The sequence below is a fragment of the Chiloscyllium punctatum genome, chromosome 16, assembly GCF_047496795.1.
Source record: "Chiloscyllium punctatum isolate Juve2018m chromosome 16, sChiPun1.3, whole genome shotgun sequence".
Lineage (NCBI taxonomy): Eukaryota > Metazoa > Chordata > Chondrichthyes > Orectolobiformes > Hemiscylliidae > Chiloscyllium > Chiloscyllium punctatum.
Genome location: NC_092754.1, coordinates 35,675,055 through 35,697,185, shown reverse-complemented (window position 1 = coordinate 35,697,185; position 22,131 = coordinate 35,675,055). Strand labels below are relative to the sequence as shown.

At 38.3% G+C, this 22,131-nt stretch overlaps 1 protein-coding gene across 1 annotated transcript; it reads right to left on the bottom strand.

Annotated features, from left to right (window-relative positions):
- Positions 1-9,501: 9,501 nt before the first annotated feature.
- Positions 9,502-21,374, bottom strand: LOC140487153 (mannan-binding lectin serine protease 1-like). Its single transcript, XM_072586727.1, has 5 exons — positions 21,164-21,374; positions 19,345-19,561; positions 16,108-16,285; positions 14,122-14,250; positions 9,502-12,980 (listed from the first exon to the last, which is right to left on the bottom strand). The coding sequence occupies exons 1-5, from the start codon at positions 21,184-21,186 to the stop codon at positions 12,964-12,966; spliced, it is 564 nt and encodes a 187-aa protein (XP_072442828.1). The 5' UTR covers positions 21,187-21,374; the 3' UTR covers positions 9,502-12,963.
- Positions 21,375-22,131: the final 757 nt, after the last annotated feature.

Here is a 22,131-nt window from a genome sequence, read left to right as displayed (position 1 = left end):
GCACAATATATTTGTTCAAACATTGGATCAGATATAACTTTGTTTTGATGACATTGCCATTAATCTTATTTGGTTGAGTGTCCCATGGATTGCCAGTACAACAAATAAAAGACTAGGGAGAATCTACAATAGAATTTGTAGATAGTGACAACTGCAGGTGCTGGAGATCAGAGTGGATAAAGATTTTTAACTTTGTACCCCTCAGTCCAACACCTGCAGCTCCAAATCAAAGCTTGATCTGCTGTGCTTTTTTCAGCTCCACTCTTTATCCATTCCTATCAATAGAATGACATGGAGAAATACAGTGCAGATAGTGTAAGGTGAATTTAGCTGAAGATGGATTTTGTTGAGAATGAACTTTTGGGTTACTGGAAATTGGAATACTGTTTTCTGTATTGGTCCTCCAAATTCTAGAGTCTGTGGGGTTAATGCAGTGATTAGTGTCCTTAGGATATTTAAATAAAACTGACAGAAATGATCAGTATTGCTATTCCACGACTGTCAATGACTCAGTTATAAAGTTAATGAGAGGAAGTGGTCAAATTAGCTGTGACTGACTTAACATTGATGTCGGCATAACACCAGATGACATAACCTGCCAGTACTGTCAATAATCTTAATGCAGCCATTTGAGTCCATTCGTAGTGGAAGACTAATAGCAGCTATGCTGGCTAGCAAAATGCTGGAGAAGTAATTGAAGCTAAAAAAATTACTAAAATCAATTGATTTAGATATTTATGCATTGCAGTTATACACATATGTATGTTTCTGATATTCTGACAATGGCAAGATATTAAGTTAGTATTCCTTTAAAATTAAGTGCCAAAAAACTCTAATTCTGTAAGTGACGCATTTACTAATGTAAACTTTATCTAAAGTATTTTGGAAGCTTTCTATTGATCATTTATTTGCAGGAATCTATTTATTGTCCAAATAAATTGACATTCCAAAACCAAAGAAATCCCGAATACATAGGATGAGATGTCTGTTCTGCTTCCACCCTGGCGCTAATTAAAGAACAGTGGTGTCCTGGCCAAATCGACCCTCAGTCTACACCATTGAGATTAACTGACCGCTTAAGTCTTCTAAATATGGGATTTTGCACAAAATGACTGTATACAGCGACTTTGAAAGAATTAATTGCCTGTGGTATTTGGTACATCAAGGAAGTGAAAGAAACTTGTACGTAAGTGATTTTTGTTACAAGATATTCTACATGGTCGGGAAAATTGTCTCTGTCCAGCCTTGTACATGTTTTGGTGATTGTATATGCCTAGAACAAAATACTATTATAAATGTGAAGCTTTTCAATTTAAGAATTGTCATTTGTAAAATAATTCGGATATTGCAATGCCTCTTACCACTGTGCTCAAAATAACTTGAGTACTGAGATGTAATGTCTGTCTCTGGCATTTTAAGACAAAGTGAGGCCATTTAAAATACAAGTGAACAATCTAGGAGTAATCTACAAAACATTCTTCCTTTTCATGGCTGTTGAAGTACAGGAGGGTGCTCAGAACCCAAGAAATCTATACTCTTGTCAAAATCTGCCTGACCAGAATTCTCAAACTCCCCTGTCCCATTCCAATGTTGTAAGAAGCATACTGTCTCCTACACAGAAATTGTTGTTGTTCTTCACTACATTACATGTATCAGTTGTCGAAAGGGCACCACCATCACCGTTTATTTTACCTGTTATACACGTGGCAGTGTAATTCCTAGTATACGTATAAACATTTTAAGCAACCTTTGGCAGGTTTTATAACAAAATATTCCACCCTAAAAGCCTTACACTGTTTGTTTATTTAAAATTTAGATTTAAATGCTTGATGTCCTTCATGAATAATTGCATTTTCTAAAATGATTTTAACTGCAGGTAAACAGTGTTCCCACAACTGCACCATTTGAAATGGGCATCTACAATATGCAGCAGAAAAGCACTGAATACAACTCTGCCAGCAAAAACTTTATATTGGAAATTGCCAGGGAAATTCTTCCTTCTGTAAATCTACCAAAGATGCTTTGATCCTTTCACTGTACTGCAAAGGAATGTAAAAATAAATGTTTGTCATGGTTCTGTTTATTTACTACCTTTTTTGAGATTGATAATTTGCTATCTGCTATAATGTTTCCTCTAGGACGAAGAGGATAGTGGACTTACATGACTTTTCATCGACTGCTGTCTTTGCAGCTTTGTGATTGTCCAGTTATGGGCTCTCCCTACCCTGGCCCCAGTGAGATTTGAAAATCTAAGAAAGAAGTGGTCTCTTCAGTCTATGGCTAACAACGTAGAAAACTTGCTAAGTGTGTATTAGTTTCTAGTGGTGCTTCAAATAACTCCTCCTCAAATCAAACCTGTACATTTGGACATAATTCCCACAAAAATATGAAAGTCTTGTGAAAACATGATAATCGGGCAGAATGATTTCACTTACCAAATTTTACAGTGGCTTATTTATATTTTAGTGGTTGAGCACATCAGAAATGCCGTTTAATCAAACAGCTATTTAGAATGGATAATGTCACAGGAGGCTTCATGCGCAATTATGTCTGAAGACACAACTTGTGGGCCAAACCTGGCTCTGGTTATTTGAGGTAAGGTTCTTCGGGCTTATGCTACCTATTAGGTATTCAAGATAAATATTCTATCACCTCTCCAGTATGGATATTTGCATGTGTGGTGCATGTTTAAACTTTATAAATCAGTTTTGCGGTTTTACAGTTTACAAACCTACAATTCTAGTAATTATTTGCACATTGTCTTTTTTGACAGTCAAGCTACACATTTTATTGTGACTGTTGCCTCCATGTTGACTTATCGTTTGTCTAGCTTTAGGTTTTGTGACAAAATGCCTTTTCTAATTTTTGGTAGCAAATGCATGCATGAAGCTGTTGTATGTTTTGAAGGCTTTTTGTCACTTATAAGCTTCAGTGTTCTTTCAAGTACTAGATTGTTGTCAACTAAAGTCACTTCCATAATGTATGTAGAGGAGAGTGTTGATCTCTGTTTTTGGAATTTCATTCTGAATGAGTAATTTCTAAATTGTGCATTGCATGTGTTTGCACCATATATATCTTTAAACATTCCTTTGCCTGGAGAAGGTGAAACCAGTATTGGAAAATTCATTGACTACGTTGAGTTTCAGAACACCCATTCACAATTTGCAGATCTGCGCAAAGTTAATGTCGTCCAATGAAAGAGGTTAAGTGGAGCCAAGGGCTGCTCTTTCTAACCAAAGAATTAGTTAACCAGAGAGGCGCCTTTAGAACTGTCTGGAGATGAGCTTTCCATTGAATTGGAAATAGAATATTCATGTTCACTTTTTAGTTGAGGAAATACAATAAGTATTTAATGTTTTTAAGCATTATTTTCTTCATAATTGGGGAGCTGTTAACTACTTATTGCTGCACTAATCTCAATAAAGAGTTAATTAAAAAGTTGTGCGGTGAAAGCCTTTTATTTTGTCATTGGCGCGCCCTTCAAATATTCTTCCCGAACATTTAGTGGGTTTGTTGTAAGAGAAAACTAAATTAATCTGCACACACGTGGAAAGCGACTTGATATCACACTCTGCTGTGTCACATACTTACTTACCACTTACTTACCTTATAGTCCTGACTTTTATTTATGATGTGTTTAAATTTGCTCACACCTTCACTTCATCTTTTCTATCATTGATATTGTGATGTGATTTCTTAGTATGGATATGTCTGGAATTGACTCTTCCTTGAGCATTGTTTATAAAGTAAATCAAAAATTATTTCACTATTTTGTACTTTCTAATGTTTTAGGTTGGTGAACTGCCATGGCAAATTCAGTTCATGCCATTGCATGAACGAAACATATTGTCTCTTGAGTATGACAGCAAGTGTCAGAGTTCCTATTCAAAATACTACTTGTATCCTGTTTTAACAAGAGAGAGATGTTCTAGATTTAGCTATCACCATAGCTTGTTCAAATGCCTATCGTTATTCATTGAAAATGTCAGCTCACCAACTAAGGGGATAATTCAGCCAATATCCACTTGTTCTCAAAATAGTCACTGCATACTATTTATGGCTGAAAACGTGGGCACGTTATTACTTTTATATTTAAAAAAAAGGTTATGGTCTGAAGCAGAATTCTTTAAACTAATTGGTGTACCCCACCAATTCTATGCTCACATTTTAATTCTTGGCAATATTGAAATTAAATGGTACAGTATTCCTTCTGTATATTTGAGAGTTTGACCAGCAATCTGCTATCAAACCTATGCTTTTCTTGTAGAAGGGTTATTCAATCTCTTATCCGTTTTGGCTGTCTGTAAGAACTCGTTAAGTCTCATTCTGCAATCTTCATTGTGACCCTACTGTCCTGAACAGTTTCTTCCAGATGCCAGTTACTAATACAGTTAGAGGTTTTCTTCCCTCAGGTAGCCTGTGACAAAAGACACTAATCGCGTTGATTACCTGTCAGTGGAGCTGTTTGTTTACTTATTGTTCATGTTGATTTTGAACATCTCCAAAATGTCTGCTTGCCCGAAAACTAATTTCTCTGATGTCTTCATGAATGCTATGAAGTCTGTTGTCCTGAATTGGACACTTCCAGTTGAGGCCAAAAGTGTTACATAAAGGTTTTCAGCCCAATCTGGGCATGCACCTCCTGGACAGATGGGATTTTATCCTGTATATTCTGATCCAAACAGAGAATTGTGCTTTTAGTTAATTTATTTCAGTGTAAAATTAATTGACATTTGGCAGCTCCTTAAAGAAAATGCCTTATGAGTTTTAGTTGGAAGAAAGTGAACAATGTCCACTTGTATTCTAACCACTAGCAAGCTCATAGTTCATAATGTTTTGAAATTGTCTCAACTCCAACTTTGGAACTGTTTTGTGTAAGAATAAAGTTTAAAAAGTGAAATCCCATGTATTGATCAATAACAGCATTCACTATTTGCTATTACCGTCACTAAATTTGCCTGGGAGTGGCACTTGCCCTTATGTAAACTGGTAAACATGTTAGAATATGCTTCCAAGAATTGTTTGAAGTACAGAAAAAGTGCTTGATTAGAATTAAATGCAGTACTTCATTTGAGAGCATGAAATTAAATTCTTATGCTTTTTGCAGATTGTCTCTAAACTATTTCATAGTAAGAATATAAACAAAATTTGCCCATTCAAGTTCATTGCCATTCAGTGAGATTTAACAGTAAGCAAGTGAATGGTTACTGGTGAACTTAAATATAAAGCTTCCTCTTGAATTTTTGTTACACATAGTTAATAAAAATAGGTCAATCAAACAAAGATGATTCAACTGATGAAACCAGTATTATGTAGAGTTGTGTTTCTTGTTGTTCAATCTCATTTTCTAATCTTTGACTAGCTTTGAATAGGATCACCCTTTGGGACAAAAATACATTGAAGATTGCTGCAATTTGATACTAGTGTTGGATATTTGAGCTTTAAATGTACTTTTAAATTTAACCCAACTGTATCTGCTGACATCTGAGTTAATAGTAATATAGATTATGGATCATGTTGGCAAAGTAATAGAAGACTTTAGGAACTCAGGCAGTTATTTAGCTCATGCACACTTACGAACAGGAAGCCTTAACAGGTTTGAAGTTCACTCAGTTACAGTGAACTTCATACCAGTTGCAGCACGCACATAACTTCAGTAGATAGTTTGTCTGTTCTTAGTGTAAGGCTGCTTCTATGTCACTAGCCTTGACAGTCTGAGGAGATCAGAGTAAACAATATTCTATCATTTCTCCCACAACTCTACAGTGCAATAAACAATTTAATATTATACAAAATTGGATTCCCTTTGGGAGGAAATGTTTCATTTCAAGAAAAGGGTGTAGATATTAACAGGAACATTGTATTTAACAAGTTTAAATTGGTTAATAGCGTACTTGCCATCCTCTTCTGTGGTACTAAGATGTAATATTTCAAAGTACAGTACCAAGGACTTTGGGCGAATAGCTTAAAAATAGAATCGAGCTGAGCAAAAACAAAGTGGGGAGTGTAGTAAAGTTAGTAAGCTGTCAGAACAAGTTATTGCTTGGGATTGAGGTGGCAACATTGGCTGTTATTTGAGAATTGTGTACAGGACGTTTTCGGAAAGATACTGGGACAGATGTGGTTTTAAGCTGAGCACCAGTATTCAGTTCTAACTGCTAGGCTGTCTGCAATAAGCAAGTGGAGGAGGAAATTATAATAAGATGTGAACTTTGGTAATCTGTGGCTTCAGTTAATCAAATATAGCCACATGGTAACAGGGTGAAGGACAATGAAAATAATTACTGGAATGTATACTGATTATTGTGTTTTGACTGCAATGAGGAAGATTGCAATACAAAACTAGTGGGAAATTGTAAGCAGGAGTCTGACTGGAGAAGCGTACTCTCACGGATGCACACAAGCACATGGGTACTACCCGACAGCCAACTTTACTGCTTACTAGAATGGCAGGCATGAACTTAATGGGTGGGTGTGTTACAATGGCTTGCTTCTTATCCTTGAAGTAAATAGTTTCTCATGAAAAAATAAGGTAGTTGAGAACTGTAAGGAAACTGGCTACCTTGCTGTAAGGATTTTAATTTGACAGTTCCAGTGCAGAAAAATTGATTGGATAGTTGATAAAAATTTCAGTTGTGACTAATTGATGTAGAGGCTCCTAAACACTCGAGACTGGAAATTCAAAGAGCAGTTTAAACCTTTGGGACACATGAGAAGGGAGCCCTTTCAGGTATTTGAATACAAAGCATGATGGCACGAAGGATCGTATTTTTTACTGTTTTGAACCCTTTCAAATTGTTGTGTAGATAGTTTAATTCTATTTTATCTTTACATAATAAACAATTTATTGTTGAAACCAAATCTGCAACATTGTTTGTTTAGGTGAAAGACATTTATTAAATAACGACATGATCTGTCAAGCCAAATTTCAGCCTGGTATTTGACTTGTCCAGCAATAACAGCTGAGATCATAACACCTATCTCGTTCAACCTTTCTGCAACTCATCCAGCACCCTTCGAGAAGTTTCCTGGTTTCTGTATTTTTGCATTTAGCATAGTTTTCAGCATGGAGGTCCAGTCTTCCTACACTTGCATTGTTCTGGAGGGTAATGTTGGGTGCTTCTTCCTCGGAGGTCAAATCTGGCCAGAATTATGTTGAATAATGTTTTCTTTAATTCCACTTGGTTTCTGCAAATGAAAAATGGCAGTCTTGAAAAAGAAATTGGTCTTGGGCATATGTACTTTTTTTTGTCCATGTGGAATATTATTTGTTGAAACCCTATTCAAGATACCCCATTTCATTCCTTTGTCTGTTCTTCCTCTGATACAATAACTCTGTTAACACCAGTTTAATGTTGTCATCCCCCAAGATAGAAAATAAGAACTGCTTCCAGTGTCCAGATTCATCTTTTTACATGGTACATAACTGTTTCTTCCTTATGACTATCTCCATGTAAGCCCAACAACTCTTGCAGTTATCTCAATTACATTTCCTCTGAATTCCTTTTATATTCTAGTTTCTCTACCTCCATTGCATTGGTTCTGCCAGCCTCCTGCTAGTGCTGCAATACATCTTTTTTCTTCAACCAGCGATTCCCTCCATGGAGGTTGATGGCAGTGACAGCCTGTCCCACTTCCTATATTACTGCCATCATTCCTTTGTTTCCATCCTCGAGGCATCATATAGTCCACTGCATCATTAACATCTGTCCAAGCAAATTCAATATTCAACTGATCTATTGCTATTTACAATCCAGTGCTACAGTTGTGGCACCTTTCCTTTCAATCCCACTTCTCCCAACGTTAAGGGAAAATCCTGTGTGCATCCATTATTTTTAACCTTGTAAGTGAGCTCTGCACTCGGTGGGTAAAATTTCATTACCTTTACTTCCAAACTCCACCATCTTCATTTCATGGTTTAACTTCAACACTTGTCTCAATTTCTGGAAGAAACAACCAATATCCACAACAAATTCTGAGTATTCAGCTACTCTGTACTTTTCTCCTATCCTACTTCCTGTCCGGAGTCTAACACTTTTTTTTCTTTCCATTCTAATTGTTTCAATAATATCATCTTCCATACCAGTGCTTTCATTATGTCTTTTTCTTCAGCTGAGAATTTTCCACCATTGTGACAACAGGACACTCGACTGCACCATTCTATTGTCTACATTTCTGCTTTCATCAATTAACCTGTCTTGAGAACCTCCTTCACTTTCGTCACGAGCCTCCACATTCAATTGATCACTTGACTCTCCAAAGATCTTTTTCCTTCCTGATTCAACTCAGTGAGACTTGCTGAGATGCAATATGTTTGAGGAATGTGCAGTCACACTGGGAGGGTGGGAGTGTTATGCTGGCGCTTTCTTTGTGCTTGATTTCCAAAGAGGAGCTTGAATGCAGCTGTAAGTCTGGATATGCCTTGCAAATACTACAGTACCACAATGGGACTAACAACATAGGCAAAGGTAGGATGGAGGACCTGTTTGGGGATTATCAAGCGCTAGGAATGAAAGTAAGGAACAGGCCCTCAAGGGTCATAATCTCCAGATTACTGCCTGAGCCCAATGCAAGTTAGCCTAGGAACCCAAAAAAAAGAAAAGAAGCATGTGACTAAGGGAATGGTGTGGGAAAGAGGGGTTCCATTTCATGGGACATTGTCATCAGCTTGGAACTGGGGGGGGGGGGGCGATCTGTACGGATGGGATGATCTCCACCTGAACTGTTCTGGAACCAGTGTTCTAGCAAGAAGGATAAATAAGGTAATCACCAAGACTTCAAACAAGAGTTGAAAAGGGAAAACAACAGGAAGTATGGTGATACATGAAAAGGTAAGCAGCAGGTTAGTATGTATGTAGGAGAGTAAATTCAAGATAGACTATGAAAGAAGCAAAACTGAAGGATAACTCAGGAGATATTAGAGTGTGAATCAAAACGGTAAGATAGCATAACGGCACTTTGCCTGTCGTTTTCATAACAAGGTTGATGAGTTAATGGCACAAATTGTGAACAAATATATGATTTGGTAGCCATCATGGAGACATTGTTGTGGAATGGTCATGACTGGAAATTAAATATTCAAGGGTACCAGACTACTCTGAATAAGACAGGAATGCGAGAGGTGGTATAGCTCTGATATTCAAGGACGACATCAGAGTGGTGCTGAGAGATGATATAGGTTCTATGGAGCATCAGGTAGAGTCTAATTGGAAGGAAATTAGGAATTCCAGGAAGAAAGTGTCACTGATAGGTTTAGTCTATAGGCCATCAAATAATATCACATTCAGACAGGCAGTATAGGGAACAACTAATGCCTGCAAAAATGGTACAGCTATTATGGGAGATTTTAATCTGCACATAGGTTGGTGGAACCAGCTCAGTCGGGTGAGCCTTGAGGGGTTCATTGAAAGTATCCATAATAGTTTTCGTGAACTACATGTAATGGAACCAATGAGGGAACAAGCTATCCTAGATCTGGTCCCATGTAATGAGATAGGAATAATTAATGACCTCATAGGGATCCTCTTGGAAGGTGTGATAATAGTATGTTAGAATTTAAAATAGAGCTGGATAGTGTGAAGATAAAATCCAATACCAGGGTCCTGTGTTTGAATAAGGGGGACTATAATAGAATGAGGGAGGACCTGGCTAAAGTAGACTGGATACAGACTTGGTGCAATAGTTGAGTAGTGGAGAACCTTCAAAGATGTTTTTCAAAGGGTTCAGCAAAAGTATATTCCAGTGAGAAGGAAGGGTAATCTGCAATGGGTGACTAAAGAAATAAGGTAGGTAGGCTATCAAAGTGGCCAAAAACAAGATTGCGAAAACTTTAAAGGTCAACAAAAAGAGCTATAAAGAAATGTACGAGTATGAGAAAAAAATTAGCACAGAATATAAAGACCTAGCAAAAGTTTATATTAATACATAAAACAAGTAAGTGGCTAAAGTAAATGTTGGTCCTTTAGAGGATGAGGTGGGTGGTTAGTTATGGGATATTATGGTTGAGGCATTGACCAGGTATTTTGCATCGGACTTCAACAGTGGAGGATACTAATAACATGCCAGTAAGCGACAAAGCTAGGTGAGGACCTGGAAATAGTTAGTGCTGGGTCAGCTAATGCAGATAAGGATAGATAAGTCTCCTGGTCCTGATGGAATGCATCCCAGGGTATGAAAATAGCAGGTGGACTGGCTGTAATTTGCTGGACTCTGGGGCAGTCCCAGCAGATTGGAAAATAGGAAGTGTGACACCACTGTTTAAAAAGGGAAGTAGGCAAAAGATGGGGAGTTATAGATGACTAAGCTTAACCTCTGTAGTGGGGAAGATGCTGGAGTCTGTTATCAAATAACAAATAGGGCATCTCAAAAGAAGTCCCATTATACAAATGCAGCATGAGTTCATGAAGGGCAGGGTCATGTTTCGTGAATCTTTTGGAATTCTATGAAGACATTTCAAGCAAGGAATAAAACGGCAATCCAGTGGATGAGATGTACCTAGATTTTCAAAAGGCCTTTGATGAGGTGCCACACATGAGGCTGCTACATAAGATGAGGATGCATGATATTAAGGGTAGAGTATTAGCATGGATAGAGGGTTGCTTGACTAACGGGAAGCAGAGAGTGAGGATAAATGCTATTCTGGCTGGCAATCAGTGACTAGTGTGCCTCAGGGATAGGTGTTGGACTGCAATTATTTACAAATTATAAAGATTTGGAGTTGTGGACCACATGTACGGTGTCAAAATTTGTTGATGCTGAGTGGAGAACAAAGTGTGCAGAGGACTGTGAAACTTTGCAGAGGAACATTCGTTCACTAGGTTGATTTCTGGAGTTGGGGTTGACTTATGAGGAGAGGCTGAGTAGGTTGGAATGATATTCATTGGAATTCAGAAGAATGGGGTGGGGATGGTTCTAAGCGAAACATAAAATTATGAAGGGAATCGATAAAATAGAAATATGATGTTTTCACTGGTAAGAAAGACTTTGACAAGAGGGCATGGCCTCAAGATTAGAGGAAGCAAGTTTAGAACAGAACTGAGAAGGAACTTCTTCGTACAGCGGGTTGTTAATGTATGGAATTCGTTGCCCGGGGAAGTAGTTGATGCTGCTTCAGTAATCGCTTTTAAAGCTAAGATAGATACTTTGAAAAATAAAGCAATTAAGGGTAAGTGGAGCTCAGTCCACAAAATTGGTGGAGCAGGCTCGAAGGGCTGGACGGCCTACTCCTAGTTCTTATGTTCTTATCCACTGTTTTGAACAACTGGTGGCCATAATTCTGCTATACCCATTTACACTCCTTTAAACACAAAATTTGTTTCTTGTCACATTGCCATCTCCTCTTGGCTTGCATCATTTGTTAATTCATCATCCTTGCTTTCCATCCTATTGGAGGTCATCCTTTTGTTCCTCTGCTCCCCCTTTTCAAGCCTTTCTCTTTGCTTAATATCTATTACATTCCTAATCTTTGTCTACTGATGAAAAGTTATAGACCTAATTGGTTTCCATCTTTACAAATGTTGCCTGACTTGCTGAGTATTTTCATAATATTTTGCCTTTATTCACGATTGACATTCTGAGTGCCATAGAATGGGAGTTGTCAGAAATATTACACACAGAAATAGGTTCTTCAGCCCCTCATTCTGCCAGTCATCAAGCATCTATTTATTGTAATTCTATTTTCCAGTATTTGGCCCATAGCCTTGTATGTTGTCATAAGACGAAGAACTGCAGATGCTAGGAGTTTGAAATAAAAATAGAAATTGCTGGTGGAATTCTGTATGCTTGCCAGCAATTCCTGATCTTGTATATTATGGTGTTTCAAGTGCCAATCTAAAATTTCTTCAATGTCTTTGAAGCTTCCTGTCTCTACTAGAATAAGACCATATCCTTTATTATAATAGAATATGCTGGCTTCTTTGGCAATGAATTCCAGACACCCTATGTGCTTGGTGAGTGAAAAATGTTTTTTTTTATTGACTCTCAACTGTCTGCTCCTTGCCTTTAAATCTGTGCTTCCTGGTTACTGACCCCTCTAAGGGGATAAATGTCTGCCTATTGATCCAATCAATGTCCCTCCACTTTGTATGCCTCAATCAGATTCTGTCTCCTCTTTCTTCCCCTACACATCCCCACTCTTCACGACTCTGGGGGGTGGGGGGAGAGAGGTGGTGGAGGTGAGCTGCTTTCTTCAACCACTACTCTTTGTTTTTGGCAAGCCCACAATGGCATTAAGGGAAGGAACAGCAGAATTTTGACCCAGTGACCTTGAAGGAACAGCAATGTGTCTCCAAGTCAAGATGGGCAACTTGCAAGTGCTGATGTTATCATGTATCTGGTGTCTTTGACCTTCAAAATGGAAATGGTTGTGGGTTTGGAAGATGCTGTCTAAAGATTTTGGTGAATTTCTTCAGTGCATATTGTAGATGGTACGCACCGCTGCTACTGAGGGTCAGTGGTAGAGGAGTGCTAAATTTCACAGGCACCGTTCCCAAAAATGTTCCTTCAGTTTTACTACTGCAATGTTGTATTGCTGCTCAGAGTTAACTGAAGTGGATCCTTGCAACCAAAAGCCCTCATTAAATCATACACAATAATTACAAAGGTAAATAGGAGACACTGTTCTATAACCTCTCCTCCGTTTTCAGCTGTGCCTAATGATAGCAGGCATCACCAATGAGATATGCTACTCATTAGCAAAACAGGACTTAATCATTAACCTACCAATATCAAGCAAACATTCCCTGAAAGTTAACCTTACATTTGAAAACTAGAAAAGTGATCGATCCTACTTTAACTTTTACTTGGTGCCTTATTTTCTCAATAAAATGTCAGTGAAAGCAACCGAAGATATTTGGTTAGTTTAATGCAGCTCAGTAGAATATGAATAATTGTCAGGCATCTCTCAAGCATTTCATTGCCATTTCCTGATGTACCAAGGCTGGCGTTTGGATTGCAATTCCGTGGTTACACTTTGCGAATGACTGGAAAAGAAACAAAAGGTGGAGTTTAATGGAAAAAGGAACGGTCAGTCTAAACCAGTACCTGACACATGACCTGGCTATAAACTCTATTCATACTAGTGGATCAGGGAAGTGATTGTCTCCCTAGGACTGGTACATTTTCAACTCATTTATTTTAATACTGAAAAATTGCCAATATGATCTTCCAACACCAGATATGTTGATTATTGTAATTGCAATGCTAAAACTAAATGCTCCATGTATTTATAAAATATTGGCTCCTAAATGTTTTACTATTTCCTATTTTGGTGACATTTTATCCTCTTGGTTCATTTCTTTTGTTTAATTCAATTTTGATCTTTTTAATCTTTTCAATCCATTTTGCGTTTTTAAGAAATTTAGATTTTTCACTTGCCTGATTATTTCTGATGATATCTCTGCTTTGGAAGTGAAGGAAATGTTTATGGTGTAGTTATATTGTAGCAATTGAGCTTATGTTTGTTATGACTGTTAATTTACTTGCACTGCCAGTAATAAGTTAGTCTCATTTCACATGATACAACAGCAACCTGCCTTTCTTGGAAAGGCAAATCAGGACAGGAATTATTCAGTTAATGGTAAGGTCCTGTACAAAGAGACCTCGGAGTGCAGGCTCATAGTACCTTGAAAGTAGACAGGCTCGTGAAGGAGGAGTTTTGTATGCTTACCTTTATTAGTCAGTACATTCAATACAGGACATTGGTTAGGCTATTATTGAAATACTGTGTGAAGTTCTGGTCTCCCTGCTATTGGAAGGATGTTGTTCAGATAAGACTTACTAGGATGTTGGAAAGTTTGAGCTATAGGCAGAGGCTGAATAGGCTTGGGGCTATATTCACGAGAATGTCAAGAGGCTGAGGAAGTGACCTTTAGAGGTTTATAAAATCATGAGAGTATGGACAGGATAAGTAGGGAAGGTTGTTTCTCTGGGGTGGGGAGCCCAGAACTAGACAGCATAGGTTTAAGGTGAGAAGGGAAAGAGTTAAAAGGGACCTAAGATGCAACATTTTCATTGAGGGTGGTGCATGTGTGGAATGAGCTGCCAAAGGAAGTGGTGGAGGCTGATACAATTAGAATGTCGAGGTTCAACTCTGAGCCCCACAATTCATTTTGATTTTCTTACCTCTGCAGATCTTATCTGAGTCTAGGAAGTAACCTGGCTTACAGGAGCAGTAGTACCCTCCCAGATAGTTATGGCAGTAATGGTCACAGGATGGTTCTTCAAAAGCTGTCTGATCACACTCGTCAACGTCTAACAAGGCAAGATAAGACAGAAAATCAGTCCTAACCTAAATCAAAGGTGGAACACTTTCGAGAGCTCAATGGTTTCCTCTTTCTTTTGCTTTTATGAATCCTATCACCTTCCCATTTACAGTATCTTAAAGTTGTAAATGAGTCCACTGTCCTATTATCAATTTGCCTTCACAACTATCATGGTCTGTGTAAAGAAATACTTCAACAACTTGCAATTCAATATAGATCTTCATGTGGTCACCAACAAGCCTTTTTTTTTATAAAACTCTTTTAACTTAGTAAAACATCAAAGCTCTCTTGACAAAATTATCATCAAACTGACAGCATATTAAACCATGAGGAATTGAAAGATGACTAAATGCTTGACCAAAAAGATGGTGGATCCCAAAATAGGAGTGGGCGATACTAAAGTAAAAAGGTGTATGGAGAATATTCCAGAACTTCCAGACTAGAAAGCCACAGTTACAGCCACCTATTGTGGGATGATAGAAATTGGGAATGCCAAAGAAACTCAGAATGGAGGATCACAGAGATCTTGCAATATGAGGGGAGTTTACAAAACTAGGGAGAAGGTGAACCAAGTAGGGAATTGAACACACAGAATGACAATCTTAAACACTTTTTTGTAAAATATAGAATGCCTATGGTGTGGAAACAGGCCCTTTGGCCCAACTCATCCACACCGATCCTCCAAAGAGGGACCCACCCAGACCCATTCTGCTATTAGTCTATTTTACCCCTGACTGATGCATCTAACCTACAAATCCTTGAATCTGTGGGGTAATTTAGCACAGCAAACCCACCCTAACCTTGCACTGTGGGAGGAAACCCAAACAGGCACGGGGAGAATGTGCAAACTCCACACAGTTACCCGAGGCTGAAATCAAACACTGGTCCCTGCTGCTGTGAGGCAGCAGTGCTAACCACTGAGCCACCGTGCCGCCCTAACTTTATGCTCTCACTTTATGGCCTCATTGGGAGGTTTCCACTTGTATGTTGACTACATTCAACTATATCGCTCCTACTGCCAATTTAAGCCCCTTCACTGCTCCTGTGCTGTTTTAATGCTCATTTGACTACCCTGTGCTCTCCTGTACTGAGCACATTCACATCTTTATATCTCAGTACAAACATCGTGGAGGATACTGTTCACTCAAAGTTCAATAAGTGAGGAAGATGATGGGGTATTATTGCTTAACACTAGGAATTGACAGTCAAATGATGACTATAAAATTGATTGTTGTAAAAACCAAATTTGGTTCACTAATGCCCTTTCAATAAGAAACTGTCCTCTTTATCTGATCTGACTAACATGGGGCACCAGCAATGTGGTTGACTCTTGACTATCCTCTTGGCAACAAATGCTGACCCAGCCACCTACAATTTGATCTATTATGGACTGAGCAAAAGGGTAATAAATGGATGGGATTTGTAGCAACATCTTAAAGCATGTTATCGGAAGCTGAAACAACAAAGAGGAGAGAAAATGAAAATAATGACAATGTTAGACGTCTAAAGCTTTGTGGGGGAAGAAAAAACAGGATTTTACAGAAGCTCTGGAAAACAGATGTGGAGGGATTTTGAGGACGAGTTCCAGAAGACTGAGCAATAGCTGAACGATGGTCACTGGTCACTGGTGGTAACACTGAGGACAAAGAAATCGATAGTCTCCATGCAGTTGGAAGGTTCATGCGTTGTCCTGTTAGGAAGTCAAAGATCTTACAGTGAATGCATTTGGATATAAGGTAACCTGCAGGGCCAGGCAAGGTTAAGGTAGGAATCGCTTGCCATTTTGTTCCATCCTAGCCCTTCACAGCTCTCTCGCATACAGATTACATCTAAAATAGCTTCTTACCTATGGCTGCATAATGTGCAGCAAATCCGGTGTAATTCTTCTCGTTTGAGTAATCAGTTCTGAATATCACTGTCATGTTGTTCCCTGTGGAATAGAATCGTTTGTCACCGGGAACCTCTTCTGTATCTGTGCTGGTCTCTCCACACAGCTTGGCCAACTGTCTTCCATCTGTTAGGATCTGAACATAATTATAAAATATTTTGGGGTTTCTTTTAAATTAGCTCCTTTTTTGTTTGTATCTGCTATTTTAAGTCTACTTTTCTGTATTGCTCTAAGAATTAAAATCTATTGTATTAATAACAGCATGTACGTACAGTATACCTCTAGAACTTTAATGATTAGCATTTTACACACTGAATAGGGAATCTTATGCAAGTGTGCAAACATGTTTTATTAATTTTTGACAATTTTAAACCATTTTTTCCAGCTTTTTTTTTCTTTTTAATGAACAGTAGCACATGGATCATAATGTATTTTTACACTGAAATTGAAAGATACTTTAATCTCTCAGTTCACTATTCTATCCCAAGCAGCATAATGGGATGTCAGCTTTCACTCTGAACTCACTTTGTGGAATTAGCAGTTCCCGACTGCTCGTTCTCCAGCCTTCCATCACTCTAGAGTAATGTTAAGCACTTTGAGTTTCACATGAAATAATCATCAACATGACCAGTGAGCTCATTGCATCTCTGTTTGCATCAGCTGCTGGTAATTACAGTAAACTCTGAGTCAAATCCCAGAGGATCTGTCTTCGAATCAGGTTAAGCACAGCTTAACCAGCCAAGACATGCCCATTTTCCACATGAATGTAACTTTAGGCAATTCAACAGGCTTACAAATGTTTCTAATACTTAAAACGTTGAATTAAAAAGAACCATTAATTTTTTAATCTTTATTTTCATTTATTCATGCTGATGAACATTATGTCCAATCTTGAGAAAGGCTGGCATTTAAAATTGGAAAATTCCATAGTAGTTTCTGTACAATGTGTTGATTTCTGACGAGTGCCATGCAGTTTGTCACATCATCATAGGAGTCAAACATGGTACTGGTGTTTTGATCCTGCATAATGGAATCCTGGAATATCTAATGTTCTTCAGAGCATTGGCCTGGGAGATAGGTGAGCAAGCAGGCAGTCATTCATCTGAATCTTCAGAACCATCTGCTGAAGAATCCACTGTACCCATCATGCATTTCTTGGAATAACCTATTGCAGTCAAGATTGGACTCCACACGTTTCCTGGGGGTGAGGGGAAAGTGTCTTGGCATTGGGTTGGTTGGCATCATCCTGTCCGTTGTTTTGTCTTGTGCAGCTGTAAGCTGGTTGGAGCCTCCTTGTGCTTGTGGCCTCTTTTGCCACCCTGCAGGTCTTGTCTAGCATGAACATGGCTGGCAAAGCAGTGAGATTGCCGTCCTGCTTCCAATCAACGCACTCAATAGATTGTCATGGACATTTCACATTCCTAATCATCCCGATACATGGGGCTAGAGCCTGGCTGTGATGTTTGGAGGCAGGACTGTCATTTGATGATCTTTCAGAGCTGTGATGTCAGAGTTCATGAGCAGTTGACTACATTGACGGAAATCTCCCTTTTCTTTTGTTGATTCATTGTTCCTCACACATGTCTCAATTTCTGGAAAGCATCCAGGTGTTTAATTTGTCTTGTACTGTGTGGGCAGTGTCTTCACTTTTACGAAGCCTCACAGCTTTTCAGTGCCATCCGTGTGGGCACAAAGCTATCATGCAGTCTTTGCCATCACATGTGCTCCCTTAAACATCAAACAGTGGCCTGACAAAAGACAGTAAATACAACCCAATTTCATCCACATTAAAATGTCTTTTTGTCCAAATTCATTAAAGATAAGCATAAGCCCATTTTGAGAGTCATTGCTGTCATAGCAACGGTGCTCTCACTTTTCACCAACCAAAAGACAATGTTGTGCCTTGTCTTGAAGTGGTTCAGCCATCTGTTGCTGCAGGTAAACTGTATGGTTGCCATGGAGATTTCCTTTCCTGCAGGATTGGGTTGAGATGGGAAAGTTCTCTAATGGCTGCCTTGAATTGCATCAGTTTAGCTTCTCCAATATCTGGCGAAGCAGCCATTCTCACTCTTTTCTTATCAGAGACCATGTGTGTCATCGTTGAACCGTTCCAAGATGCATTCTTGGTTTACCTGATGGTGGACAAACTTGATGGTGGAACCTCACACTCTTCCATGATGTCCACTTTCTCATTCATGCAATGGGGTTTCCACTTGTCTTCTCTCCGATTCGGAACGCAGTTAACTTTCTCAAAAGTTTTGTCAATCCCACGACTTTGCAAGTTGCCTCACCTGCGCATGCTTGGGCCCTACTGCTCCTTTTGATTGGCCAGGGAGATTGTGATCCTTTTTTGCCATGATCCCTTCTGGCAAAATTCAGATTACCTGAAATTCTGCACTGGTCAATCCAGTCTATCTGTGATTACCTGATTCTATAGTTTTTACACTGCTGCTTGAGGCTAACTTTCATACAAGCAGAATTTTGTATCATCCAAGTGACGGATATAGATAAGGTGAATGATAAGTGTCTTTTCCCCAGGGTGGGGAGTATCAAGACTGGGGGGTGTGGTATGTTTAAGGTGAGAAGATAAAGATTTAAAAAGGACATGAGAGGCAACTATTTTACAGAGTGGTTCATGTGTGGAATGAACTTCCAGAGGAAGTTGTGGATGTGGGTACAGTTACAAAGTTTAAAAGATATTTGGATAAGTATATTAATAATAAAGGTTTGGAAGGATATGGGCCAACCACAGGCATGTGGGGTTAGTTTAATTTGGGATTAGTTTATTTGGGATTATGGACGGCATAGGCTGGTTGGTCTGAAGGGTCAGTTTCTGTGCTGTGTGACTCTAAGTCTGATTCTTTGTAGTTTCTATTTATTAAATTTTACAACCATGTGAAAATGTTTTTGTACATGCTAAATTCAACAACAATCAACTCGTTTTTCATTATCATGCACAGTGATATGAATCTATTTTAAAAGTTCCACCACGTTTCTAGTAAAATCACAAACATTTTTAACAATATAAATACTTTGGCAACAACTGCAGAGAGAATCCTGTGAAAATGAATTCCAGATGTTGCTATAAAGGCCAGATTAATTCTTACATGGATGTTGTTCCAGGATATCAGGTCTGTTGTTCAATCTATACCCAATACTCTCCTAAACTCAGTTATTCGATGGAAGTAGTGATACCTTAATGTGGTCATATTCACAGCGATAGGATGGTTCAAGGCTGAAGTGTGAGAAATACAGTTTTATCACAAATCCACTGGGGACAGAGATGTTCCAGGTCTGGTAGATATTATCTCCATATGCAGTTGGAAAACCGGGAGATTGCAATTCCCCAAACCTCTCGTTCAATGGAAAGCCAAAAAGTGCAGGAAGCATGGGTGAGACCCATAGGACTAACCTGAAAAAAACAATGAACTTAACTGAAATATACAATTTGGAATTGACTGGGCAGCAGCAGTTCGGAAAGCTTTTATTTTCATGTATTTTTTCTCATTCCCGCCGATCGAGGTAGCCTCCAAGAACTCCATGCTCTTCCAACTCTGGCTTCTTGTGAACATCCCTGACTTTTTGCATGCCACCATTGGCATCAAGTCTTCAGCTGCTTAGGCCCTAAGATCTGGAATTCCATCATTAAATCTGTTACTCGTCCTTTAAGATATTCCTTTCGACCTTCCCCTTAATCAACATTTTCTTCACCAACCCTGCTGCCTCCTTCCTTGTGATAGTGTCACATTCTGTCTGATGATCTGCCTGTGAAGTAACTTGGGATGTTTTATTATGCTAGAGATACTACAGAAGTGTAGGTTGTTGTTGCATGTTAGCTTGAAGATGGCTCATAGCAGGGAATTTAAATATTTTTTCAATCTGGTATTCTGTGGCAACAACTAACTTTTATAAAGCTCCTTCTGCTTCAGTGCCATTCCTCACCCAAGCCACAGAGGATTACCAACTACTGCCTTGAATCATATAACACATTGAGGCCTCTTCTGGAGTACTGTGTCCAGTTCTGGTTGCCCTGTTAAAGGAAGGATATTATTAAACTGGAGAGGGTTGAGAAGATATTTCCCAGGTTATTTCCAGGAATGGAGGGTTTTGAGTTAGAACGAGCGGTTAGATCGGCTGGAATGCTTTTCACTGGAGCACAGAAAGTTGACGGGTGACCTTACTGAGGTTTATAAAAGAATGAGGAGCATAGGTAAGGTGAATGGCAGGTGTGTTTTCCCTGGATTGGGGGATTTCAAGACTAGAGGGCAAATTATTAAGGTGAGAGGAGAAAGATTTAAAAAGACATGAACAATTTTTTTAAACTGTGGCTTGTGTGTGGAATGAACTTCCAGAGAAAGTGATGGAGACTGATTACAGTTACAATGTTCAAAAGACATTTCGATAAGTACATGAATAAGGAAAGTTTGGAGGGATGTGGGCCAAATGTAGGCAAATGGTATTAGTTTAGTTTGAGATTATGGTCGACATGGGCTGGTTGAACCAAAGGGATCTTTCTGTGCTTTGTGACTCCATCATAACATCAAGCTATTCAAATGTTCAGCCCACTATGTCTGTGCAAAATTAATTTCACTCCCCTGTGCGTTCCCCATTGTCGTCCACAAGATACTACATGAACCTTCTTAAAAAGCTTTATCCTGACAGTGCCAGTAAGTGGCATTGTCACTTTAACGCTGAGTTGTGTGGGCTGGTGCTCAACTGAAAGTAGCTCTGAGCAATCCCAAACAGATTTCCAATCGTCCCCTTATAGCAGAGGGAGCCCCTCCCTGTCACAGCCACCCAAGTTAGGTTCAAAACCCAGGAACAGCAAGCTGAAATTCCAATTCATTCTGCTAAAAAAACTGGCATTTTCCACTTGAATAAGTTCTTGAAAAGAAAGTTGAAAGTAAAACTCGTGTTTTATTTTTAAGCCTCCAAGTCATTCCAGCTCAAACCCGCTCCATTGATGGATGGTTTTACACCCCTGCCAAGTTAATGTTGTATCTGCTTCACTTACCACATTGTCAGAGATTGCTGCATTTTCTCCTGTCTAGTTGATAACCTCCCTGCTCGCCCCAGTTTCAGTGAGCTCCTGTCATGTCTGCCCACGAGCAGAAATGGTGAACTTGTTTATTGTCCGATTAACCTTTTGCCTTTGTATTTGTGGTTATTGAACTGCACTATCACCTTCCCTGTCAAAATAAAAGTGGGATTTCTTAAAGGCGTACTGCCTTCTTAAAGATCTACTTCCTTATCCTTGATACACAAGTGACTATCCTTCTCAACGCCTCCCCTTGCTTGTGGTGTAGTGACCCTCGGGTTAAACCAGTCATCTCCCCTTTTTTTGTAAATATTTTTGTTAAGAACAAAGATGTTAATTTTTTTACACTATTTTATAGTAATTTTGTAACAACTTTATAACAACTTTATAACAACTTTATAACAACTTTATAACAACTTTATAACAACTTTATAACAACTTTATAACAACTTTATAACAACTTTATAACAACTTTATAACAACTTTATAACAACTTTATAACAACTTTATAACAACTTTATAACAACTTTATAACAACTTTATAACAACTTTATAACAACTTTATAACAACTTTATAACAACTTTATAACAACTTTATAACAACTTTATAACAACTTTATAACAACTTTATAACAACTTTATAACAACTTTATAACAACTTTATAACAACTTTATAACAACTTTATAACAACTTTATAACAACTTTATAACAACTTTATAACAACTTTATAACAACTTTATAACAACTTTATAACAACTTTATAACAACTTTATAACAACTTTATAACAACTTTATAACAACTTTATAACAACTTTATAACAACTTTATAACAACTTTATAACAACTTTATAACAACTTTATAACAACTTTATAACAACTTTATAACAACTTTATAACAACTTTATAACAACTTTATAACAACTTTATAACAACTTTATAACAA